Source organism: Carcharhinus amblyrhynchos, unplaced genomic scaffold (genome assembly GCF_965287045.1).
Source record: "Carcharhinus amblyrhynchos unplaced genomic scaffold, sCarAmb.v2.hapA scaffold_581, whole genome shotgun sequence".
In the NCBI taxonomy this organism is placed as follows: Eukaryota; Metazoa; Chordata; class Chondrichthyes; order Carcharhiniformes; family Carcharhinidae; genus Carcharhinus; species Carcharhinus amblyrhynchos.
In genome coordinates, this window is record NW_027650321.1 from 82542 (window position 1) to 106187 (window position 23646).

A 23646-nucleotide genomic window follows, 5' to 3' on the forward strand; every position below is an offset into this window, starting at 1 on the left:
GCGTGCGTGTGCCTGCGTGCGTGTGCCTGCGTGCGTGTGCCTGCGTGCGTGTGCCTGCGTGCAGGGTGAACGGCTGTTCTTGAACGACAGAGCTGTATCGATACGGGACGGGCTGCTGGGTTTCCGCTCTCTCGCTGCCAATCCACAAAGGGGCAAAAAGAATCGAAGCAGAGGGGAGCAGGGGGCAAAAAGTTCAACTTCCTTTTTAATACAAGAAAATTATTATTTTAAAAATGGGGAAAGGGGGAAAATAGAACAAAAAAACAACCTTCTTCATAATCTATTGTGTGCAGTGGATTCAATCTCTCTCTCTTCAGAACGATGTACAATACTGTCCATAGCTGTGTGAGTTTCACCTGCTGAAGACTGTTGGTGTGGGCCTGGGTGGGTGGGTGAGGGAGGGAGGGCAGAGGCTGGCGATCGGGCACTCCGCTATCTCCCACACAGTCTTCAGGCAACGTCAAATCCCGGTTCACCAAACCCAGAGCGGTATGTGGCGGGGGGGGGGGATACCGGGAGGGGTGCGGGGGGGGGGGATGATATCGGGAGGGGTGGGGGGGTGATGATATCAGGAGGGGTGTGGGGGGGATATTGGGAGGGGTGTGGGGGGGGTGATATCGGGAGGGGTGTGGGGGGGGATGATATCGGGAGGGGTGTGGGGGGGGGGATGATATCGGGAGGGGTGTGGGGGGGGGATGATATCGGGAGGGGTGTGGGGGGGATATTGGGAGGGGTGTGGGGGGGGGATGATATCGGGTGGGGTGTGGGGGGGGATGATATCAGGAGGGTGGGGGTGGGGTGATATCGGGAGGGGTGTGGGGGGGGGGATGATATCGGGAGGGGTGTGGGGGGGGGGATGATATCGGGAGGGGTGTGGGGGGGGGGGATGATATCGGGAGGGGTGTGGGGGGGGGATGATATCGGGAGGGGTGTGGGGGGGGGATGATATCGGGTGGGGTGTGGGGGGGGGGATGATATCAGGAGGGGTGGGGGGGATATCGGGAGGGGTGTGGGGGGGGATGATATCAGGAGGGGTGTGGGGGGGGGGAGATATCAGGAGGGGTGGGGGGGATATCGGGAGGGGTGTGGGGGGGGGATGATATCGGGTGGGGTGTGGGGGGGGATGATATCAGAGGGGTGGGGGGGATATCGGGAGGGGTGTGGGGGGGGATGATATCAGGAGGGGTGTGGGGGGGGGAGATATCGGGAGGGGTGTGGGGGGGGGGATGATATCGGGAGGGGTGTGGGGGGGGGGAGATATCGGGAGGGGTGTGGGGGGGAGATATCGGGAGGGGTGTGGGGGGGGATGATATCGGGAGGGGTGTGGGGGGGGGATGATATCGGGAGGGGTGTGGGGGGGGATATCAGGAGGGGTGTGGGGGGGGATATCAGGAGGGGTGTGGGGGGGGATATCAGGAGGGGTGTGGGGGGGGATGATATCAGGAGGGGTGTGGGGGGGGGATGATATCGGGAGGGGTGGGGGGGATATCGGGAGGGGTGTGGGGGGGTGGAGATTAGGAGGGGCGGGGTGGAGATGGGAGGGGGCGGGGGAGGGGAGGTGGAGACTGGGACGGTGCAGGGGGAGGGGTGCGGGTGGGGGAGAGACAGCAGGGGTGGGGGAACAGGGCGGAATGACAGGACTGGGGGGGTGGGGAGGAGTGGAAGGCTCAAACACTAAGGGAAGGGCAGTCCCGAGCCAGACGCAGCAGGGAGAATGAGTCAGTGGGACAGAGAGGGAGATGGGGATAATGGAAAGGCCCAGGTCAGCTTACTACCCATCCCCAGCCCGGAGGGGAGGGGGGGGGGAGGGGAGGGGGGGAGGAGGGAGGGGAACGGGGAGGGGCGGAGGTGGTTAGGAAGGGGTCACCACAATCGGTGCTGGTGTAAATTTCTACTGAGGACCGATCGTACGTCAGCTGTAAACCTGCAAGAGAAAGAGAGATAGAAACCAATCAGGGGCTGTTACAAAGCAGCAGGAGGCCATTCAGCCCATCACATCTCTGCTAGTCTTCAAAGGTATCTGCTGCCAACCCACCCCCCCAACCTCCGAAGGGTCAGTACTGAGGGAGCGCCGCACTGTCAGAGGGTCAGTGCTGAGGGAGCGCCGCACTGTCAGAGGGTCAGTGCTGAGGGAGTGCTGCCCTGTCAGAGGGTCAGTGCCGAGGGAGTGCCGCACTGTCAGAGGGTCAGTGCCGAGGGAGCGCCGCACTGTCAGAGGGTCAGTGCCGAGGGAGCGCCGCACTGTCAGAGGGTCAGTGCCGAGGGAGCGCCGCTCTGTCAGAGGGTCAGTGCCGAGGGAGCGCCGCACTGTCAGAGGGTCAGTGCTGAGGGAGTGCCGCCCTGTCAGAGGGTCAGTGCTGAGGGAGTGCCGCACACCATCCCTGGTGCAGATGAGGGGTTCCGGTGTGAGTGTGCTGGCAAGAACAGTGGGCAGTGGGGTGGATGGGTGGGTTGGTGAGCGAGTGGGTGTGTGACGTAGGTTGTCATACCTAATATTGCTAAGGTGATTTCCAGGTCGCCACGGCAATGCTTTGTGTGTGGAATCTTGCTGTGCACTGATTAGTGGCCACTTTTCCTGCGGGACAGGGGGCTGAAGGGTAATAGACTTCTGGGAAGTTGAGGTTGCAGAAGAAACCGCAGCTTGGCATCTGGCAGCGCAAGAGGCCATTCGGCCCATCAATCCTGCCTATACGCGACCCACACTCCCCCACAGGTCCTCCCTCCCTCCCTCCCTCTCCTCCAGAGAGCCACAGGTTTTTTTGACCTACCGTAATGCGTCAAGCATCGGGAGAAGGTTCAGCAAGGCTGTGTCACTGGGATCACTAAACCATGATTTAATAGGTATGGCATTATCTGGAGGGACAGAGAGAGAGAATTCAACAGTCAACATCAGATCAGAACCGCCGCTCACCCCCTCTGTACTGCAGGGACAACAACTGTCTCACCCCGCATCGCACACCCAGACCTCACCCGTCTACACACTCCTCCCACCCATCAGGGAGCATTACTCTGTATCTAACCCCATGCTGTACCTGTCCTGGGAGTGTTTGATGGGGACAGTGTAGAGGGAGCTTTACTCTGTATCTAACCCCGTGCTGTACCTGTCCTGGGAGTGTTTGATGGGGGGACAGTGTAGAGGGAGCTTTACTCTGTATCTAACCCCGTGCTGTACCTGTCCTGGGAGTGTTTGATGGGGACAGTGTATAGGAAGCTTTACTCTGTATCTAACCCCATGTTGTACCTGTCCTGGGAGTGTTTGATGGGGACAGTGTAGAGGGAGCCTGTATCTAGGACTTGATGGATTGAGTTATAAGGAGAGGTTGGATAGACTGGGACTTTTTTCTCTGGACCGTAGGAGATAGAGGGGTGATCTTATAGAGGTCTATAAAATAATGAGGGGCACAGATCAGCGAGGTCGTCAATATCTTTTCCCTAAGGTGGGGGAGTCTAAAACTAGAGGGCATAGGTTTAAGGTGAGAGGGGAGGGATACAAGTATCCAGAGGGGCAATTTTTTCACACAGAGGGTGGTGAGTGTCTGGAACAAGCTGCCAGAGGTAGTACTAGAGGCGGGTACAATTTTGTCTTCTAAAATGCACTTAGATAATTACATTCGTAAGATGGGTATAGAGGGATATGGGTCAAACGCGGACAACTGGGATTAGCTTAGCGGTTTTAAAAACAGGTTGGCATGGATAGGTTGGGCCGAAGGGCCTGTTTCCCTGCTGTAAACCTCTATGACTCTAAATAAATAAAATTATAATTGTTTATATTTCTCAGCTTTATTAAAGTTTACACTGTTTCCCACCCTCGGCACTGACCCTCTGACAGTGCGGCGCTCCCTCAGCACTGACCCTCTGACAGTGCGGCACTCCCTCAGCACTGACCCTCTGACAGTGCGGCGCTCCCTCAGCACTGACCCTCTGACAGTGCGGCGCTCCCTCGGCACTGACCCTCTGACAGTGCGGCGCTCCCTCGGCACTGACCCTCTGACAGTGCGGCACTCCCTCAGCACTGACCCTCTGACAGTGCAGCACTCCCTCAGCACTGACCCTCTGACAGTGCGGCGCTCCCTCAGCACTGACCCTCTGACAGTGCGGCACTCCCTCAGCACTGACCCTCTGACAGTGCGGCACTCCCTCAGCACTGACCCTCTGACAGTGCGGCGCTCCCTCAGCACTGACCCTCTGACAGTGCGGCACTCCCTCAGCACTGACCCTCTGACAGTGCGGCACTCCCTCAGCACTGACCCTGTGACAGTGCGGCGCTCCCTCAGCACTGACCCTCTGACAGTGCGGCACTCCCTCAGCACTGACCCTCTGACAGTGCGGCACTCCCTCAGCACTGACCCTCTGACAGTGCGGCACTCCCTCAGCACTGACCCTCTGACAGTGCGGCACTCCCTCAGCACTGTATTGAAGAGTATCTCTTACCTGGATGGCTTCTGTAGGCCCCTGGAGAATTATCTAGTATGATAATGCTGGACAGGTCACTATGTACCACGGAGAGATCTTTTATGTAGCTTCCTAATTCTAGTGTACAGTGCTACAGGAAATCCAGTGGGAAGGAGAGAGAGGGAGAGAGAAATGGGAGAGAGATTAGGGAATATTGTCATTGATCATCAGCCCGCGCTGTCGATACGGGTTTCACAAACTTCCTTATCAACTATCCGGTCCCTTAGAGCCATTCTTTATTTCACAGGAAAGGTTTGCTAAGAAAGTAACATGCAGTTGAAGTTTTTTCCATTGCATTCAACAGGACAGAAAGAAGTATTTCAAAGGGACAAACAATTTGCACCGCACGGGAAAATCATTGGAATCTCCTCCTGGATTGTGTCAAGGTGTCACCATGGAGAATGCACCTTGTAAATGGTGGACAGGGAGTCAGAACATAAGAAATAGGAGCAGGAGTAGGCCATCTAGCCCTTCGAGCCTGCCCCGCCATTCAATAAGATCATGGCTGATCTGAAGTGGCTCAGTTCCAAATTCCTGCCCTCTCCCCATAACCCTTAATCCCCTCTCTCATCAAAAACCTATCTACCCGTGACTTAAATATATTTAGCGAGGCAGCCTCCACCACTTCAATGGGCAGAGAATTCCGGAGATTCACCACCCTTTGAGCGATGAAGTTCCTCCTCAACTCCGATCTAAACTGCCCCCCCTTATCTGGAGGCTGTGCCCTCTAGTCCTGCTGTCCTTTCTAAGTGGGAAGAATCTCTCCACCTCTACCCTATCCATCCCCTTCATCATCTTATACATCTCTATAAGATCCCCCCTCATCCTTCTAAAGGAGGTGGGTGACTCACCACAGGATTCCCAGCCTCTGATCTGCTCCTGTAGCCGCAGTACATACACGGCTGGGGTCCACTTGTATCAGCATGGAATGCCTACATTGCAGGAGGCGGCCATTCGGCCCACTGCGTATGGAGCAACTCTCCAACATCTTACCCAGGCCCCGTCCCCTTAACCCCACTGTTCCCCACAACCTACATACCTCGGGACGCTGAGGGGTGAATTCAGCACGGCCAATCCATCTAACCTGTACATCAGTGGCACGGGGACCCAGGTTCAATTCCAGCCTCGGGTCACTGTCTGTGTGGAGTCTGCACCTTCTCCCCGTGTCTGCGTGGGTTTCCTCCCACAGTTTGAAAGACATGCTGGTTCGGTGAATTGGTCATGCTAAATTCTCCCTCAGTGTAAAGTTTAAAGTTTGCTTTCTTAGTGTTGCTAGTAGGCTTACATTAACACTGCAATGAAGTTACTGTGAAAATCCCCTAGTCGCTACACTCTGGCACCTGTTCGGGTAACACTGAGGGAGAATTTAGCACCTAACCCGCACATCTTCGGACTGTGGAAGGAAACAGGAGCACCCGGAGGAATCCCACGCAGACACGGGGAGATGATGCAGACTCCACACAGACAGTGACCCAAGCCGGGAATCAAACCCAGGTCCCTGGCGCTGTGAGACAGCAGCGCTAACCCACTGTGTCACCGTGCCGCTGGGATTGAACCCGGGTCCCTGTGAGACAGCAGCGCTAACCCACTGTGTCACCGTGCCACTGGGATTGAACCCGGGTCCCTGTGAGGCAGCAGCACTAACCCACTGTGTCACCGTGCCGCTGGGATTGAACCCGGGTCCCTGTGAGGCAGCAGCACTAACCCACTGTGTCACCGTGCCGCTGGGATTGAACCCGGGTCCCTGGCGCTGTGAGACAGCAGCGCTAACCCACTGTGTCACCGTGCCACTGGGATTGAACCCGGGTCCCTGTGAGACAGCAGCACTAACCCACTGTGTCACCGTGCCGCTGGGATTGAACCCGGGTCCCTGTGAGGCAGCAGCGCTAACCCACTGTGTCACCGTGCCGCTGGGATTGAACCCGGGTCCCTGTGAGGCAGCAGCGCTAACCCACTGTGTCACCGTGCCGCTGGGATTGAACCCGGGTCCCTGTGAGACAGCAGCGCTAACCCACTGTGTCACCGTGCCGCTGGGATTGAACCCGGGTCCCTGGCGCTGTGAGACAGCAGTGCTAACCCACTGTGTCACCGTGCCGCTGGGATTGAACCCGGGTCCCTGTGAGGCAGCAGCGCTAACCCACTGTGTCACCGTGCCGCTGGGATTGAACCCGGGTCCCTGTGAGACAGCAGCGCTAACCCACTGTGTCACCGTGCCGCTGGGATTGAACCCGGGTCCCTGTGAGGCAGCAGCGCTAACCCACTGTGTCACCGTGCCGCTGGGATTGAACCCGGGTCCCTGTGAGACAGCAGCGCTAACCCACTGTGTCACCGTGCCGCTGGGATTGAACCCGGGTCCCTGGCGCTGTGAGACAGCAGTGCTAACCCACTGTGTCACCGTGCCGCTGGGATTGAACCCGGGTCCCTGTGAGGCAGCAGCGCTAACCCACTGTGTCACCGTGCCGCTGGGATTGAACCCGGGTCCCTGTGAGACAGCAGCGCTAACCCACTGTGTCACCGTGCCGCTGGGATTGAACCCGGGTCCCTGTGAGACAGCAGCGCTAACCCACTGTGTCACTGTGCCGCTGGGATTGAACCCGGGTCCCTGTGAGGCAGCAGCGCTAACCCACTGTGTCACCGTGCCACTGGGATTGAACCCGGGTCCCTGTGAGGCAGCAGCGCTAACCCACTGTGTCACCGTGCCGCTGGGATTGAACCCGGGTCCCTGTGAGGCAGCAGTGCTAACCCACTGTGTCACCGTGCCGCTGGGATTGAACCCGGGTCCCTGGCGCTGTGAGGCAGCAGCACCAACCCACTGTGTCACCGTGCCGCTGGGATTGAACCCGGGTCCCTGGCCTGTGAGACAGCAGCGCTAACCCACTGTGTCACCGTGCCGCTGGGATTGAACCCGGGTCCCTGTGAGACAGCAGCGCTAACCCACTGTGTCACCGTGCCGCTGGGATTGAACCCGGGTCCCTGTGAGACAGCAGCGCTAATCCACTGTGTCACCGTGCCGCTGGGATTGAACCCGGGTCCCTGTGAGGCAGCAGTGCTAACCCACTGTGTCACCGTGCCGCTGGGATTGAACCCGGGTCCCTGGCCTGTGAGACAGCAGCGCTAACCCACTGTGTCACCGTGCCGCTGGGATTGAACCCGGGTCCCTGTGAGACAGCAGCGCTAACCCACTGTGTCACCGTGCCGCTGGGATTGAACCCGGGTCCCTGTGAGACAGCAGCGCTAATCCACTGTGTCACCGTGCCGCTGGGATTGAACCCGGGTCCCTGTGAGGCAGCAGCGCTAACCCACTGTGTCACTGTGCCACTGGGATTGAACCCGGGTCCCTGGCGCTGTGAGGCAGCAGCGCTAACCCACTGTGTCACCGTGCCGCTGGGATTGAACCCGGGTCCCTGTGAGACAGCAGCGCTAACCCACTGTGTCACCGTGCCGCTGGGATTGAACCCGGGTCCCTGGTGCTGTGAGGCAGCAGCGCTAACCCACTGTGTCACCGTGCCGCTGGGATTGAACCCGGGTCCCTGTGAGGCAGCAGCGCTAACCCACTGTGTCACTGTGCCGCTGGGATTGAACCCGGGTCCCTGGCACTGTGAGGCAGCAGCACCAACCCACTGTGTCACCATGCCGCTGGGATTGAACCCGGGTCCCTGTGAGGCAGCAGCGCCAACCCACTGTGTCACCGTGCCGCTGGGATTGAACCCAGGTCCCTGGCGCTGTGAGACAGCAGCGCTAACCCACTGTGTCACCGTGCCGCTGGGACTGAACCCGGGTCCCTGGCGCTGTGAGACAGCGGCGCTAACCCACTGTGTCACCGTGCCGCTGGGATTGAACCCGGGTCCCTGTGAGGCAGCAGCGCTAACCCACTGTGTCACCGTGCCGCTGGGATTGAACCCGGGTCCCTGGCGCCGTGAGGCAGCAGCACTAACCCACTGTGTCACCGTGCCGCTGGGATTGAACCCGGGTCCCTGGCGCTGTGAGGCAGCAGCGCTAACCCACTGTGTCACCGTGCCGCTGGGATTGAACCCGGGTCCCTGTGAGGCAGCAGCGCTAACCCACTGTGTCACCGTGCCGCTGGGATTGAACCCGGGTCCCTGTGAGGCAGCAGCGCTAACCCACTGTGTCACCGTGCCGCTGGGATTGAACCCGGGTCCCTGTGAGACAGCAGCGCTAACCCACTGTGTCACCGTGCTGCTGGGATTGAACCCGGGTCCCTGGCGCTGTGAGGCAGCAGCGCTAACCCACTGTGTCACCGTGCCGCTGGGATTGAACCCGGGTCCCTGTGAGGCAGCAGCGCTAACCCACTGTGTCACCGTGCCGCTGGGATTGAACCCGGGTCCCTGGTGCCGTGAGGCAGCAGCGCTAACCCACTGTGTCACCGTGCCGCTGGGATTGAACCCGGGTCCCTGGCGCTGTGAGGCAGCCGCGCTAACCCACTGTGTCACCGTGCCGCTGGGATTGAACCCGGGTCCCTGGCGCTGTGAGGCAGCAGCGCTAACCCACTGTGTCACCATGGTGCTGGGATTGAACCCGGGTCCCTGGCGCTGTGAGGCAGCAGCGCTAACCCACCTTGTCACCCAATGCAGATGTGCATGTTCTGGCAATCCCTACTGTTGATTTATTAATGAAGAGCTCACTCCCAGAGGGCCAGACTGGGTAAGGACGGCAGATTTCCTTCTGTAAAGGACATTAGTGAACCAGATGGGGCTTTTCCGACAAGCGACAATGGTTTCACGGTCACCCTTACTGAGACTAGCTTTAGATTCCAGTTCAAGTCTGTGACCACAGCATTTCTCTGAGCTTCTGGATTAGTGACGTTACCACAACACTATCGTGAACCCCAAGTGTGACTGCAAACTATGTCCAAGTGAAATGATAGACTACTTGATGGTGGGCTGATGTGGCATCTGTATGTTGCTTGCGATTTTCTTTTCAGTTTGTTGTCACAACTCTTACCAACGTGACGAGTGAAAGGGTCAGAGTTATAGCATCAGTTAGAATATAGTGTTCAATTCTGGTCGCCTCACGACCAGAGGGCTCTGGAGACGGGACTGAAAAGATTTACCAGGATGTTGCCCTGGTACGGAGGGCGTTAGCTATGAGGAGAGGTTGGAGAAACTCGGTTTGTTCTCACTGGAGCGACGGAGGTTGAGGGGGGAGACCTGATAGAAGTCTACAAGATTATGAGGGGCCATGGACAGAGTGGATAGTCAGAAGCTTTTTCCCCAGGGTGGAAGAGTCAGTTACGGGGGCGGGGGGAGGCCACAGGTTTAAGGTGCGAGGGGCAAGGTTTAAAGGAGATGTACGAGGCAGGTTTATTACACAGAGGGTGGCGGGTGCCTGGAACTCGCTGCCGGGGGAGGGAGTGGAAGCAGATCCGGTAGTGAGTTTTAAGGGGCGTCTGGACAAATCCATGAATAGGATGGGAATAGAGGGATATGGTCCCCAGAAGGGTAGGGGGTTTTAGTTCATCGGGGGGCAGCACGGGTCAGTGCAGGCTTGGAGGGGCGGAAGGGCCTGTTCCTGTGCTGTAATTTTCTTTGTTCTTTGTACCCAAACAGGCACTGGAGTGTGGTGACTGGGGGATTTTCACAGTAACTTCATTGCAGTGTTAATGTAAGCCTACTCGTCACATTAATAAATAAACTGAAAAAAAATCTTTAGCGTGGCCAATCTATCTAACCTGCATGTCATTCCTGCTCCAAATGGCTGGCTCCAGTTCAGTGGGAACCCCCAGGATGTTGATGGGGGATTCAGTGATGTAACATTAGGGGTGATGGTTAGATTGTCTCTTGTTGGAGATGGTCATTCCCTGGCACCTGTGTGGTGGGAATATTACTGACTACACATTATTCCAAGCCTGGATAGTGTCCAGGACTTGCTGCATTCGAACATGGACTCAGTATCTGAGGTTGGGAATGGTGCTGAACACTCCACAATCATTATACTGGAAGGAAGGTCATTGATGGAGCAGCTGAAGGTGGTTAGGGTCGAGGACACTCAGGGACAATTTAGCATGGCCAATCCCCCTAACCTACACATCTTTGGACACTAAGGGACAATTTAGCATGGCCAATCCACCCTAACCTACACATCTTTGGACACTAAGGGGCAATTTAGCATGGCCAATCCACCTAACCTGCACATCTTTGGACACTAAGGGGCAATTTAGCATGGCCAATCCACCCTAACCTACACATCTTTGGACACTAAGGGGCAATTTAGCATGGCCAATCCATACTAACCTGCACATCTTTGGACACTAAGGGACAATTTAGCATGGCCAATCCACCCTAACCTACACATCTTTGGACACTAAGGGGCAATTTAGCATGGCCAATCCATACTAACCTGCACATCTTTGGACACTAAGGGACAATTTAGCATGGCCAATCCACCCTAACCTACACATCTTTAGACACTAAGGGGCAATTTAGCATGGCCAATCCACCTAACCTACACATCTTTAGACACTAAGGGGCAATTTAGCATGGCCAATCCACCTAACCTACACATCTTTGGAGTGTGGGAGGAAACTGGAGAACCGGAGGAAACCCACGCAGACACCGGGAGAACATGCAGACTCCACACAGACAGTGACCCAAGCTGGGAATCGAACCCAGGTCCCTGGCACTGTGAGGCAGCAGTGCTAACCCACTGTGCCACATACAGGGTTAAATGGGTGCGAGGATCTCCCACCCCCGGAGTGTAGTGAGCGAGGATGCTGCCCCGTTACCTGTCGGTAATATCGCCTTTTTAATATTTCTCTGCTATTATCCAGTTTGTCAGCTACTGCCGAGCCGTAGATCTCCATGCTGGCTGTGAATACCACCAGCTCATACCACTGGCTAACCTGGAAACACAACAACAAGACAGAGATATCAGAGAGAGGGACACAGAGAGAGAGGGAGTGGGGGGACACAGAGAGGGAGGGAGAGAGAGAAGGGGGGTGGGGGGGGGGGGACAGAGAGAGACGGGGTAGAGAGGGGGAGGCAGTTTACTCACCACATCCAGAAAGAAATCGACGTGCGGTCGTTTATGAACAAAGAACCGAACGGGATGTTTATCTATCACAACCTGGAGAGAGAGACAGAGAGCCCGTCACTGACAGAGTGGATACACGTACCGGGAGGCCCCCCGCCCCGGCCCCCTGCCCCCCTCTCCACTTCTCCCCTCCCCATACCTTTTATTTCATTCATCCCTGGGACATGGGCGTCACTGGCTGGGTCCAGCATTTATTGCCCATCCCTAGTTGCCCTTGGAGGGGCAGTTGAGAGTCACCCACATTGCTGTGTCTCTGGAGTCACATGTAGGCCAGACCGGGGTAAGGACGGCAGATTTCCTTCCCTAAAGGAACCAGATGGGTTTTTCCGACAATGGGTCATCAGGAGATTCTTAATTCCAGATATTTTATATTGAATTCAAATTCCACCGTCTGCCGTGGTGGGATTCGAACCCGGGTCCCCAGAAACATTAGCTGAGTTTCTGGATTAATAGTCTAGTGATAATACCAAGAGACCATCGGCTCCCCTCTTCGCCCTCCCCCCAGCATCTCCCTCGAACCGGCCGCTCCCCACCAAGCGGGAATTCCGCTCTCACCTTTAATATAAAGTCTGGTGGAGTTCCCGGTCGGACTGTAGGCCGCAGTACCCCGTCATGGTGAGAGTGAATTAGCGTCTCATCAAGATCCAGCACCAGGACCTTCCCCTTCACCTGACCTGGAGAGAGCGAGAGGGGAAAGGTCACACACTGGGAGAGAGAGAGAGAGAGAGGGGAAAGGTCACACACTGGGAGAGAGAGAGAGAGCGAGAGGGGAAAGGTCACACACTGGGAGAGAGAGCGAGAGGGGAAAGGTCACACACTGGGAGAGAGAGAGAGAGAGCGAGAGGGGAAAGGTCACACACTGGGAGAGAGAGAGAGAGCGAGAGGGGAAAGGTCACACACTGGGAGAGAGAGAGAGAGCGAGAGGGGAAAGGTCACACACTGGGAGAGAGGGGGAGAGCGAGAGGGGAAATGTCACACACTGGGAGAGAGAGAGAGAGCGAGAGGGGAAAGGTCACACACTGGGAGAGAGAGAGAGAGAGCGAGAGGGGAAAGGTCACACACTGGGAGAGCAAGCGAGAGGGGAAAGGTCACACACTGGGAGAGAGAGAGAGGGGAAAGGTCACACACTGGGAGAGAGAGCGAGCGAGAGGGGAAGGGTCACACACTGGGAGAGAGAGCGAGCGAGAGGGGAAGGTCACACACTGGGGGGGAGAGAGCGAGAGGGGAAAGGTCACACACTGGGAGAGAGAGAGAGCGAGAGGGGAAAGGTCACACACTGGGGGGGAGAGAGCGAGAGGGGAAAGGTCACACACTGGGAGAGAGAGAGCGAGAGGGGAAAGGTCACACACTGGGAGAGAGAGAGCGAGAGGGGAAAGGTCACACACTGGGAGAGAGGGGGAGAGCGAGAGGGGAAAGGTCACACACTGGGAGAGAGAGAGAGAGCGAGAGGGGAAAGGTCACACACTGGGAGAGAGAGAGAGAGAGCGAGAGGGGAAAGGTCACACACTGGGAGAGAGAGAGAGAGAGGGGAAAGGTCACACACTGGGAGAGAGGGGGAGAGAGGGGAAAGGTCACACACTGGGGGGGAGAGAGAGAGGGGAAAGGTCACACACTGGGAGAGAGAGAGAGAGAGAGAGAGGGGAAAGGTCACACACTGGGAGAGAGAGGGAGAGCGAGAGGGGAAAGGTCACACACTGGGAGAGAGAGAGAGAGAGAGAGGGGAAAGGTCACACACTGGGAGAGAGAGGGAGAGGGGAAAGGTCACACACTGGGAGAGAGGGGGAGAGCGAGAGGGGAAAGGTCACACACGGGGAGGGAGAGCGAGCGAGAGGGGAAAGGTCACACACTGGGAGAGAGAGAGAGAGAGAGGGGAAAGGTCACACACTGGGAGAGAGAGAGAGAGAGAGAGAGCGAGCGAGAGGGGAAAGGTCACACACTGGGAGAGAGAGAGAGAGCGAGAGGGGAAAGGTCACACACTGGGAGAGAGAGAGAGAGAGAGCGAGCGAGAGGGGAAAGGTCACACACTGGGAGAGAGAGAGAGAGCGAGAGGGGAAAGGTCACACACTGGGAGAGAGGGGGAGAGCGAGAGGGGAAAGGTCACACACAGAGAGAGAGAGCGCGAGAGGGGAAAGGTCACACACTGGGAGAGAGAGAGAGAGAGCGAGAGGGGAAAGGTCACACACTGGGAGAGAGAGAGAGCGCGAGAGGGGAAAGGTCACACACTGGGAGAGAGAGAGAGCGAGAGGGGAAAGGTCACACACTGGGAGAGAGAGAGAGAGAGAGGGAGAGGGGAAAGGCCACACACTGGGAGAGAGAGAGAGAGAGCGAGAGGGGAAAGGTCACACACTGGGAGAGAGAGAGCGAGAGGGGAAAGGTCACACACTGGGAGAGAGAGAGAGAGAGCGAGAGGGGAAAGGACACACACTGGGAGAGAGAGAGAGAGAGCGAGAGGGGAAAGGTCACACACTGGGAGAGAGAGAGTGAGAGGGGAAAGGTCACACACTGGGAGAGAGAGAGCGAGCGAGAGGGGAAAGGTCACACACTGGGAGAGAGAGAGAGAGCGAGAGGGGAAAGGTCACACACTGGGAGAGAGAGAGAGAGAGCGAGCGAGAGGGGAAAGGTCACACACTGGGAGAGAGAGAGAGAGAGCGAGAGGGGAAAGGTCACACACTGGGAGAGAGAGAGAGAGCGAGAGGGGAAAGGTCACACACTGGGAGAGAGAGAGAGCAAGAGGGGAAAGGTCACACACTGGGGGAGAGAGAGAGAGAGAGAGGGGAAAGGTCACACACTGGGAGAGAGAGGGAGAGCGAGAGGGGAAAGGTCACACACTGGGAGAGAGAGGGAGAGCGAGAGGGGAAAGGTCACACACTGGGAGAGAGAGAGAGAGAGCGAGAGGGGAAAGGTCACACACAGAGAGAGAGAGCGCGAGAGGGGAAAGGTCACACACTGGGAGAGAGAGAGAGAGAGAGAGCGAGAGGGGAAAGGTCACACACTGGGAGAGAGAGAGAGAGCGAGAGGGGAAAGGTCACACACTGGGAGAGAGAGAGAGCGAGAGGGGAAAGGTCACACACTGGGAGAGAGAGAGAGCGCGAGAGGGGAAAGGTCACACACTGGGAGAGAGAGAGAGAGAGAGGGGAAAGGTCACACACTGGGAGAGAGAGAGAGAGCGAGAGGGGAAAGGTCACACACTGGGAGAGAGAGAGCGAGAGGGGAAAGGTCACACACTGGGAGAGAGAGAGCGCGAGAGGGGAAAGGTCACACACTGGGAGAGAGAGAGAGCGAGAGGGGAAAGGTCACACACTGGGAGAGAGAGAGAGCGAGAGGGGAAAGGTCACACACTGGGAGAGAGAGAGAGAGAGCGAGAGGGGAAAGGTCACACACTGGGAGAGAGAGAGCGAGAGGGGAAAGGTCACACACTGGGAGAGAGAGAGAGAGAGCGAGAGGGGAAAGGTCACACACTGGGAGAGAGAGAGAGAGAGAGGGGAAAGGTCACACACAGAGAGAGAGCGCGAGAGGGGAAAGGTCACACACTGGGAGAGAGAGAGAGCAAGAGGGGAAAGGTCACACACTGGGAGAGAGAGGGAGAGTGAGAGGGGAAAGGTCACACACTGGGAGAGAGAGGGAGAGCGAGAGGGGAAAGGTCACACACTGGGAGAGAGAGGGAGAGCGAGAGGGGAAAGGTCACACACTGGGAGAGAGAGAGAGCAAGAGGGGAAAGGTCACACACTGGGGGAGAGAGAGAGAGAGAGGGGAAAGGTCACACACTGGGAGAGAGAGGGAGAGCGAGAGGGGAAAGGTCACACACTGGGAGAGAGAGGGAGAGCGAGAGGGGAAAGGTCACACACTGGGAGAGAGAGGGAGAGAGAGGGGAGAGGGAGAGAGAGGGGAAAGGTCACACACTGACTGGGGGAGAGAGCGAGAGGGGAAAGGTCACACACTGACTGGGGGGAGAGAGAGAGGGTAAAGGTCACACACTGACTGGGGGAGAGAGTGAGCGAGAGGGTAAAGGTCACACAGTGACTGGTGGGGGTGGGGAGAGACGAGAGAGCAGGGGAGGGAGAGATGATGGGGTGGGGGTGGGGGACACAATTAAGAGCCTGATTTTAACAGGACAATAGAGCGTGGGAGAGTCGCACTCACTGAGTCGGTTCCTGGAGATGGGTGAGAGAGGTAGAATATCATATCGAACAGTCTGATACTGAATAATCTGCAGAGAAAACACAGAGCAGTTAGAGAAAGAGAGCCCGGAACCGGATATACCCAGCCAGCTCTCCATCACCAAGGGACAGACAGAGCCCGGAACGGGATACACCCAGCCAGCGCTCCATCACCGAGAGACAGACAGAGCCCGGAACGGGATACACCCAGCCAGCGCTCCATCACCGAGAGACAGACAGAGCCCGGAACGGGATACACCCAGCCAGCTCTCCATCACCAAGGGACAGACAGAGCCCGGAACGGGATACACCCAGCCAGCGCTCCATCACCGAGAGACAGACAGAGCCCGGAACGGGATATACCCAGCCAGCGCTCCATCACCGAGAGACAGACAGAGCCCGGAACGGGATACACCCAGCCAGCACCCCATCACCGAGAGACAGACAGAGCCCGGAACGGGATATACCCAGCCAGTGTCCCATCACCGAGAGACAGACAGAGCCCGGAACGGGATACACCCAGCCAGTTCTCCATCACCGAGAGACAGACAGAGCCCGGAACGGGATATACCCAGCCAGCGCTCCATCACCGAGAGACAGACAGAGCCCGGAACGGGATATACCCAGCCAGCGCTCCATCACCGAGGGACAGACAGAGCCCGGAACGGGATACACCCAGCCAGCGCTCCATCACCGAGAGACAGACAGAGCCCGGAACGGGATACACCCAGCCAGTGTCCCATCACCGAGAGACAGACAGAGCCCGGAACGGGATATACCCAGCCAGCTCTCCATCACCGAGAGACAGACAGAGCCCGGAACGGGATATACCCAGCCAGTGTCCCATCACCGAGAGACAGACAGAGCCCGGAACGGGATATACCCAGCCAGCGCTCCATCACCGAGAGACAGACAGAGCCCGGAACGGGATATACCCAGCCAGTGTCCCATCACCGAGAGACAGACAGAGCCCGGAACGGGATACACCCAGCCAGCGCTCCATCACCGAGAGACAGACAGAGCCCGGAACGGGATATACCCAGCCAGCGCCCCATCACCGAGAGACAGACAGAGCCCGGAACGGGATATACCCAGCCAGTTCTCCATCACCGAGAGACAGACAGAGCCCGGAACGGGATATACCCAGCCAGCTCTCCATCACCGAGGGACAGACAGAGCCCGGAACGGGATACACCCAGCCAGCGCTCCATCACCGAGAGACAGACAGAGCCCGGAACGGGATATACCCAGCCAGTTCTCCATCACCGAGAGACAGACAGAGCCCGGAACGGGATACACCCAGCCAGCGCTCCATCACCGAGAGACAGACAGAGCCCGGAACGGGATACACCCAGCCAGTGCCCCATCACCGAGAGACAGACAGAGCCCGGAACGGGATATACCCAGCCAGCGCCCCATCACCGAGAGACAGACAGAGCCCGGAACGGGATATACCCAGCCAGCGCTCCATCACCGAGAGACAGACAGAGCCCGGAACGGGATATACCCAGCCAGCGCTCCATCACCGAGAGACAGACAGAGCCCGGAACGGGATACACCCAGCCAGCGCTCCATCACCGAGAGACAGACAGAGCCCGGAACGGGATACACCCAGCCAGCGCCCCGTCACCGAGAGACAGACAGAGCCCGGAACGGGATACACCCAGCCAGCGCTCCATCACCGAGAGACAGACAGAGCCCGGAACGGGATATACCCAGCCAGCGCTCCATCACCGAGAGACAGACGGAGCCCGGAACGGGATATACCCAGCCAGCGCTCCATCACCGAGGGACAGACAGAGCCCGGAACGGGATATACCCAGCCAGCTCTCCATCACCGAGAGACAGACAGAGCCCGGAACGGGATACACCCAGCCAGCGCTCCATCACCGAGAGACAGACAGAGCCCGGAACGGGATACACCCAGCCAGCGCTCCATCACCGAGAGACAGACAGAGCCCGGAACGGGATACACCCAGCCAGCGCCCCATCACCGAGAGACAGACAGAGCCCGGAACGGGATACACCCAGCCAGCGTCCCATCACCGAGAGACAGACAGAGCCCGGAACGGGATATACCCAGCCAGCGCTCCATCACCGAGAGACAGACAGAGCCCGGAACGGGATATACCCAGCCAGCGCTCCATCACCGAGAGACAGACAGAGCCCGGAACGGGATATACCCAGCCAGCGCTCCATCACCGAGAGACAGACAGAGCCCGGAACGGGATACACCCAGCCAGCGTTCCATCACCGAGAGACAGACAGAGCCCGGAACGGGATATACCCAGCCAGCGCTCCATCACCGAGAGACAGACAGAGCCCGGAACGGGATACACCCAGCCAGCGTCCCATCACCGAGAGACAGACAGAGCCCGGAACGGGATACACCCAGCCAGCGCTCCATCACCGAGGGACAGACAGAGCCCGGAACGGGATACACCCAGCCAGCGCTCCATCACCGAGAGACAGACAGAGCTCGGAACGGGATATACCCAGCCAGCGCCCCATCACCGAAAGACAGACAGAGCCCGGAACGGGATACACCCAGCCAGTGTCCCATCACCGAGAGACAGACAGAGCCCGGAACGGGATACACCCAGCCAGTGTCCCATCACCGAGAGACAGACAGAGCCCGGAACGGGATACACCCAGCCAGTGCCCCGTCACCGAGAGACAGACAGAGCCCGGAACGGGATACACCCAGCCAGTGTCCCATCACCGAGAGACAGACAGAGCCCGGAACGGGATACACCCAGCCAGTGTCCCATCACCGAGAGACAGACAGAGCCCGGAACGGGATACACCCAGCCAGCACCCCATCACCGAGGGACAGACAGAGCCCGGAACGGGATACACCCAGCCAGCACCCCATCACCGAGGGACAGACAGAGCCCGGAACGGGATACACCCAGCCAGCGCTCCATCACCGAGAGACAGACAGAGCCCGGAACGGGATACACCCAGCCAGCGCTCCGTCACCGAGAGACAGACAGAGCCCGGAACGGGATACACCCAGCCAGCGCTCCATCACCGAGAGACAGACAGAGCCCGGAACGGGATACACCCAGCCAGCGCTCCGTCACCGAGAGACAGACAGAGCCCGGAACGGGATACACCCAGCCAGCGCTCCATCACCGAGAGACAGACAGAGCCCGGAACGGGATACACCCAGCCAGTGCCCCATCACCGAGAGACAGACAGAGCCCGGAACGGGATACACCCAGCCAGCGCTCCATCACCGAGAGACAGACAGAGCCCGGAACGGGATACACCCAGCCAGCGTCCCATCACCGAGAGACAGACAGAGCCCGGAACGGGATACACCCAGCCAGCGCTCCATCACCGAGAGACAGACAGAGCCCGGAACGGGATACACCCAGCCAGTGTCCCATCACCGAAAGACAGACAGAGCCCGGAACGGGATACACCCAGCCAGCGCTCCATCACCGAGAGACAGACAGAGCCCGGAACGGGATACACCCAGCCAGTGTCCCATCACCGAGAGACAGACAGAGCCCGGAACGGGATACACCCAGCCAGCGCTCCATCACCGAGAGACAGACAGAGCCCGGAACGGGATACACCCAGCCAGCGCTCCGTCACCGAGAGACAGACAGAGCCCGGAACGGGATATACCCAGCCAGCACCCCATCACCGAGAGACAGACAGAGCCCGGAACGGGATACACCCAGCCAGTGTCCCATCACCGAGAGACAGACAGAGCCCGGAACGGGATACACCCAGCCAGTGCCCCGTCACCGAGAGACAGACAGAGCCCGCAACGGGATACACCCAGCCCCATTTTCTGGTTGTATCACAGCTTGGTCTGGGCTCCTGCTCTGCCCAAGGCCACAAGAAACTACAAAAGGTTGTGAATGTCGCCCAATCCATCACACAAATCAGTCTCCCATCCATTGACTCTGTCTACACTTCCCGCTGCCTCGGGGAAAAGCAGCCAGTATAATCAAAGGCCACGGACATTCTCTCTTCCACCTTCTTCCGTCAGGGAAAAGATACACAAGTCTGAGGTCACGTACCGACTGACTCAAGAACAGCTTCTTCTCTGCTGCTGTCAGACTTTTGAATGGACCTACCTCGCATTAAGATGATCTTTCTCTGCACCCTAGCTATGACTGTAACACTACATTCTGCACTCTCTCCTTTCCTTCTCTATGAATAGTACGTGTAGAGACAGAGAGGGGGGAAATCAGCCAGGGTTCCTGCTCCTGATCACTGTCCCGTGATCCCTGGGTTAGAGAGAGAGGGGAAATCAGCCAGGGTTCCTGCTCCTGATCGCTGTCCAGTGATCCCTGGGTTAGAGAGAGAGGGGAAATCAGCCAGGGTTCCTGCTCCTGATCACTGTCCAGTGATCCCTGGGTTAGAGAGAGAGAGAGGGGAAATCAGCCAGGGTTCCTGCTCCTGATCACTGTCCAGTGATCCCTGGGTTAGAGAGAGAGAGAGAGAGGAAATCAGCCAGGGTTCCTGCTCCTGATCACTGTCCAGTGATCCCTGGGTTAGAGAGAGAGAGGGGGGAAATCAGCCAGGGTTCCTGCTCCTGATCACTGTCCAGTGATCCCTGGGTTAGAGAGAGAGGGGAAATCAGCCAGGGTTCCTGTTCCTGATCACTGTCCAGTGATCCCCCACCAGTACTGTACCCCAGTGTTATACAGTGACAGATCCGTCCCCACCAGTACTGTACCCCAGTGTTACAGTGACAGACCCGTCCCCACCAGTACTGTACCCCAGTGTTATACAGTGACAGACCCGTCCCCACCAGTACTGTACCCCAGTGTTATACAGTGACAGAACCGTCCCCACCAGTACTGTACCCCAGTGTTATACAGTGACAGAACCGTCCCCACCAGTACTGTACCCCAGTGTTATACACTGACAGACCCGTCCCCACCAGTACTGTACCCCAGTGTTATACAGTGACAGACCCGTCCCCACCAGTACTGTATCCCAGTGTTATACAGTGACAGACCCGTCCCCACCAGTACTGTACCCCACTGTTATACAGCGACAGACCCGTCCCCACCAGTACTGTACCCCAGTGTTATACAGTGACAGACCCGTCCCCAGCAGTACTGTACCCCAGTGTTACACAGTGACAGACCCATCCCCAGCAGTACTGTACCCCAGTGTTACACAGTGACAGACCCGTCCCCACCAGTACTGTACCCCAGTGTTACACAGTGACAGACCCGTCCCCACCAGTACTGTACCCCAGTGTTACACAGTGACAGACCCGTCCCCACCAGTACTGTACCCCAGTGTTACACACTGACAGACCCGTCCCCACCAGTACTGTACCCCAGTGTTATACAGTGACAGACCCGTCCCCAGCAGTACTGTACCCCAGTGTTACACAGTGACAGACCCGTCCCCAGCAGTACTGTACCCCAGTGTTACACAGTGACAGACCCGTCCCCACCAGTACTGTACCCCAGTGTTACACAGTGACAGACCCGTCCCCACCAGTACTGTACCCCAGTGTTACACAGTGACAGACCCGTCCCCACCAGTACTGTACCCCAGTGTTACACAGTGACAGACCCGTCCCCACCAGTACTGTACCCCAGTGTTACACAGTGACAGACCCGTCCCCACCAGTACTGTACCCCAGTGTTACACAGTGACAGACCCGTCCCCACCAGTACTGTACCCCAGTGTTACACACTGACAGACCCGTCCCCACCAGTACTGTACCCCAGTGTTATACAGTGACAGACCCATCCCCAGCAGTCCTTTCCTGTCTCGAAACCATCTGATTTGGTCGTGATTAATCTAGATTTATAACAATGCGAGTGTCTGTTACAGCAGAGTCTAATTCAGAGAGATGTTCCAGCTATTTTTCCACAGTAACTTCATTGCAGTGTGAATGTCAGCCTCATTGTGATACGAATAAACAAATAGCACAGTGCCTTCAAACCTATCCTCATTCAATTCTTTAAACAACAGGAAAAGCGCTGAGTTTAATCTTCATCATCAGAACGAATTAGCTCCTGCAGTTTCTGTGGAAAAGTTCTCTACACAAAGCTTGGAAAGTTTGCACTGGGCACGACGGAAAAGGCTGCAACTCACTCAGCTAGTGAGATCTGCTTCTCATTTTCATTGTCTTTCCTTCAGGACACAACTCCTTCCAGAATCATACAAAAGAAACAAGCCTCAAACTAGATCAATAACACGTGGTACGGAGTTCAATATTCTCCCCAGTCTCGGCTGCAATAAGTCACCAGCCTCGTGGAAAACACCTCCTTGAGATAAATATTACACCAAGGGCAGTTCCTCCATCACCAACCCACATATATATTGTGCAGAGTGGATTAATTCTGTTCACATCCTTCCCACCGACCCAACAATCTCACCCAGCGGATATCCCACTCCCTCCCTCCCTGACAGCATCACTCCCGGGGTAAGAATGGACCCGACAGGTTGGCACTCGATGTTATCTGCCGGATGGACGCCCCAACTCCTATATCTCTACGTGCTGGTTAACTCACTGGCGTTGGGTATGTCAGTACTGCTGGCTAAGTCAGTGGTGCTGGTTAAGTCAGTGGTGCTGGTTAAGTCAGGCTAGTTGAGCTGGTTAACTCGCTGTCATAGGCTACGGCTAGTTGGTTGTCAGTGACTTTCGTTAACTCCATGGTGCTAGTTACGTCAGTGCACTAGTTAAGGCTGGTTGGTCAGTGGTGCTGATTAAACTGGTTGTTCTGCTTAAGTCAGTGATGCTCGTTACATCAGTGGCGCTGGTTATGGCTCACTGGTTAAGTCAGTGGCTCTGGTTAATCTCTCTGGATAAGTCAGTGGCTCTGGTTAAGTCATTGATGTTGGCTACGGCACAGCTTAAGGCTCACTGGTTAAGTCAGTGGCGCTGGTTATGTCTCACTGGTTAAGTCAGTGGCTCTGGTTATGTCTCACTGGTTAAGTCAGTTTCTCTGGTTAAGGCTCCCTAGTTAAGTCAGTGTCGCTAGTTAAGCGGGTTGCTGAAGGGACTCACGGTGCGGATCTGCCGCCGGAGGATGTAGAGGATGAAGCTCCAGACTTTGGCCGCGAACGCCACGAAGGTTTTGAGGCCGAGGAGGCACTGAGTCTTCATCATGACCGTCCGGCCCCAGCTGCCTGGGCCCGGCTCCGGCCTCTCCAGCTTGAGCCGATTGCCCGGAGCCGGCAGCAGGCGGAGGAGGAGGGCGGGGTTCAGAGCGGCCCGGTCCGGAGGGGGATCAGCAGTGAATTCCCCCGCCCAGGGCGGGGGGGTGGGGGGGAACAGAGCGGAAACTTTCCCCTTTTCACCCCCTTCAGTGAGAGCAAACTGAAACCGGAAGCTGCATGAGAGCCGCCATGACTGCCCGGCCGCGCGTCACTTCCTGGGGGACCCACCTCCCATCGGCCCTGGCGGGGCGGGAGGGGGACACCGCCCGGCATGCACCGGGGGGGTCCTCCAGCCTTCCCGGCTTCCGCCGCGCGGGTTCTCCAGCCTTCCCGGCTTCCGCCGCGCTGTCCTCCAACCTTCCCGGCATCCACCGCGCGGGCCCTCCGGCCTTCCCGGCGTCCACCGCGCGGATCCTCCCGGCAGCCACTGCGTGGCCCTCAACTGGGACAGAGGGGACACTCCCCGGCGTGCACCGCGCCTCTACCAGAACACCTCCTCTCAACCTCTCTGTGTGTCTCTTAAAGGAACCCACTTGCTCAACCATAACTGATCATTTGGCCGAAGATGTGTAGGTTAGGTGGATTGGCCATGGTAAACTGCCCCTTAGTGTCCAAAGATGTGTAGGTTAGGTGGATTGGCCATGCTAAATTGTCCCTTAATGTCCAAAGATGTGTAGGTTAGGTGGATTGGCCATGTTAAATTGTCCCTTAGTGTCCAAAGATGTGTAGGTTAGGGGGATTGGCCATGCTAAATTGTCCCTTAGTGTCCAAAGATGTGTAGGTTAGAGGGATTGGCCATGCTAAATTGTCCCTTAATGTCCAAAGAAGTGTA

At 57.4% G+C, this 23646-nt stretch overlaps 1 protein-coding gene across 1 annotated transcript; it reads right to left on the reverse strand.

Moving 5' to 3' along the window:
* Positions 1 to 1840: 1840 nt before the first annotated feature.
* On the reverse strand, positions 1841 to 22970 carry LOC145339641 (CTD nuclear envelope phosphatase 1). Its single transcript, XM_080184151.1, has 8 exons — positions 22663 to 22970; positions 15643 to 15709; positions 12058 to 12176; positions 11464 to 11535; positions 11195 to 11311; positions 4432 to 4543; positions 2769 to 2853; positions 1841 to 1924 (listed from the first exon to the last, which is right to left on the reverse strand). The coding sequence occupies exons 1-8, from the start codon at positions 22762 to 22764 to the stop codon at positions 1864 to 1866; spliced, it is 735 nt and encodes a 244-aa protein (XP_080040277.1). The 5' UTR covers positions 22765 to 22970; the 3' UTR covers positions 1841 to 1863.
* Positions 22971 to 23646: the final 676 nt, after the last annotated feature.

Bases quoted from the DNA above. Each gene is read 5' to 3' on its own strand.
- LOC145339641 (XM_080184151.1), bottom strand. From the start codon at position 22,764: ATGATGAAGACTCAGTGCCTCCTCGGCCTCAAAACCTTCGTGGCGTTC. The intron at 15,710-22,662 runs GTGAGTCCCTTC...TTTTCTCTGCAG, and splicing joins TCCGGCGGCAGATCCGCACC to ATTATTCAGTATCAGACTGT. The intron at 2,854-4,431 runs GTAAGAGATACT...CTGTCCCTCCAG, and splicing joins GGCCTACAGAAGCCATCCAG to ATAATGCCATACCTATTAAA.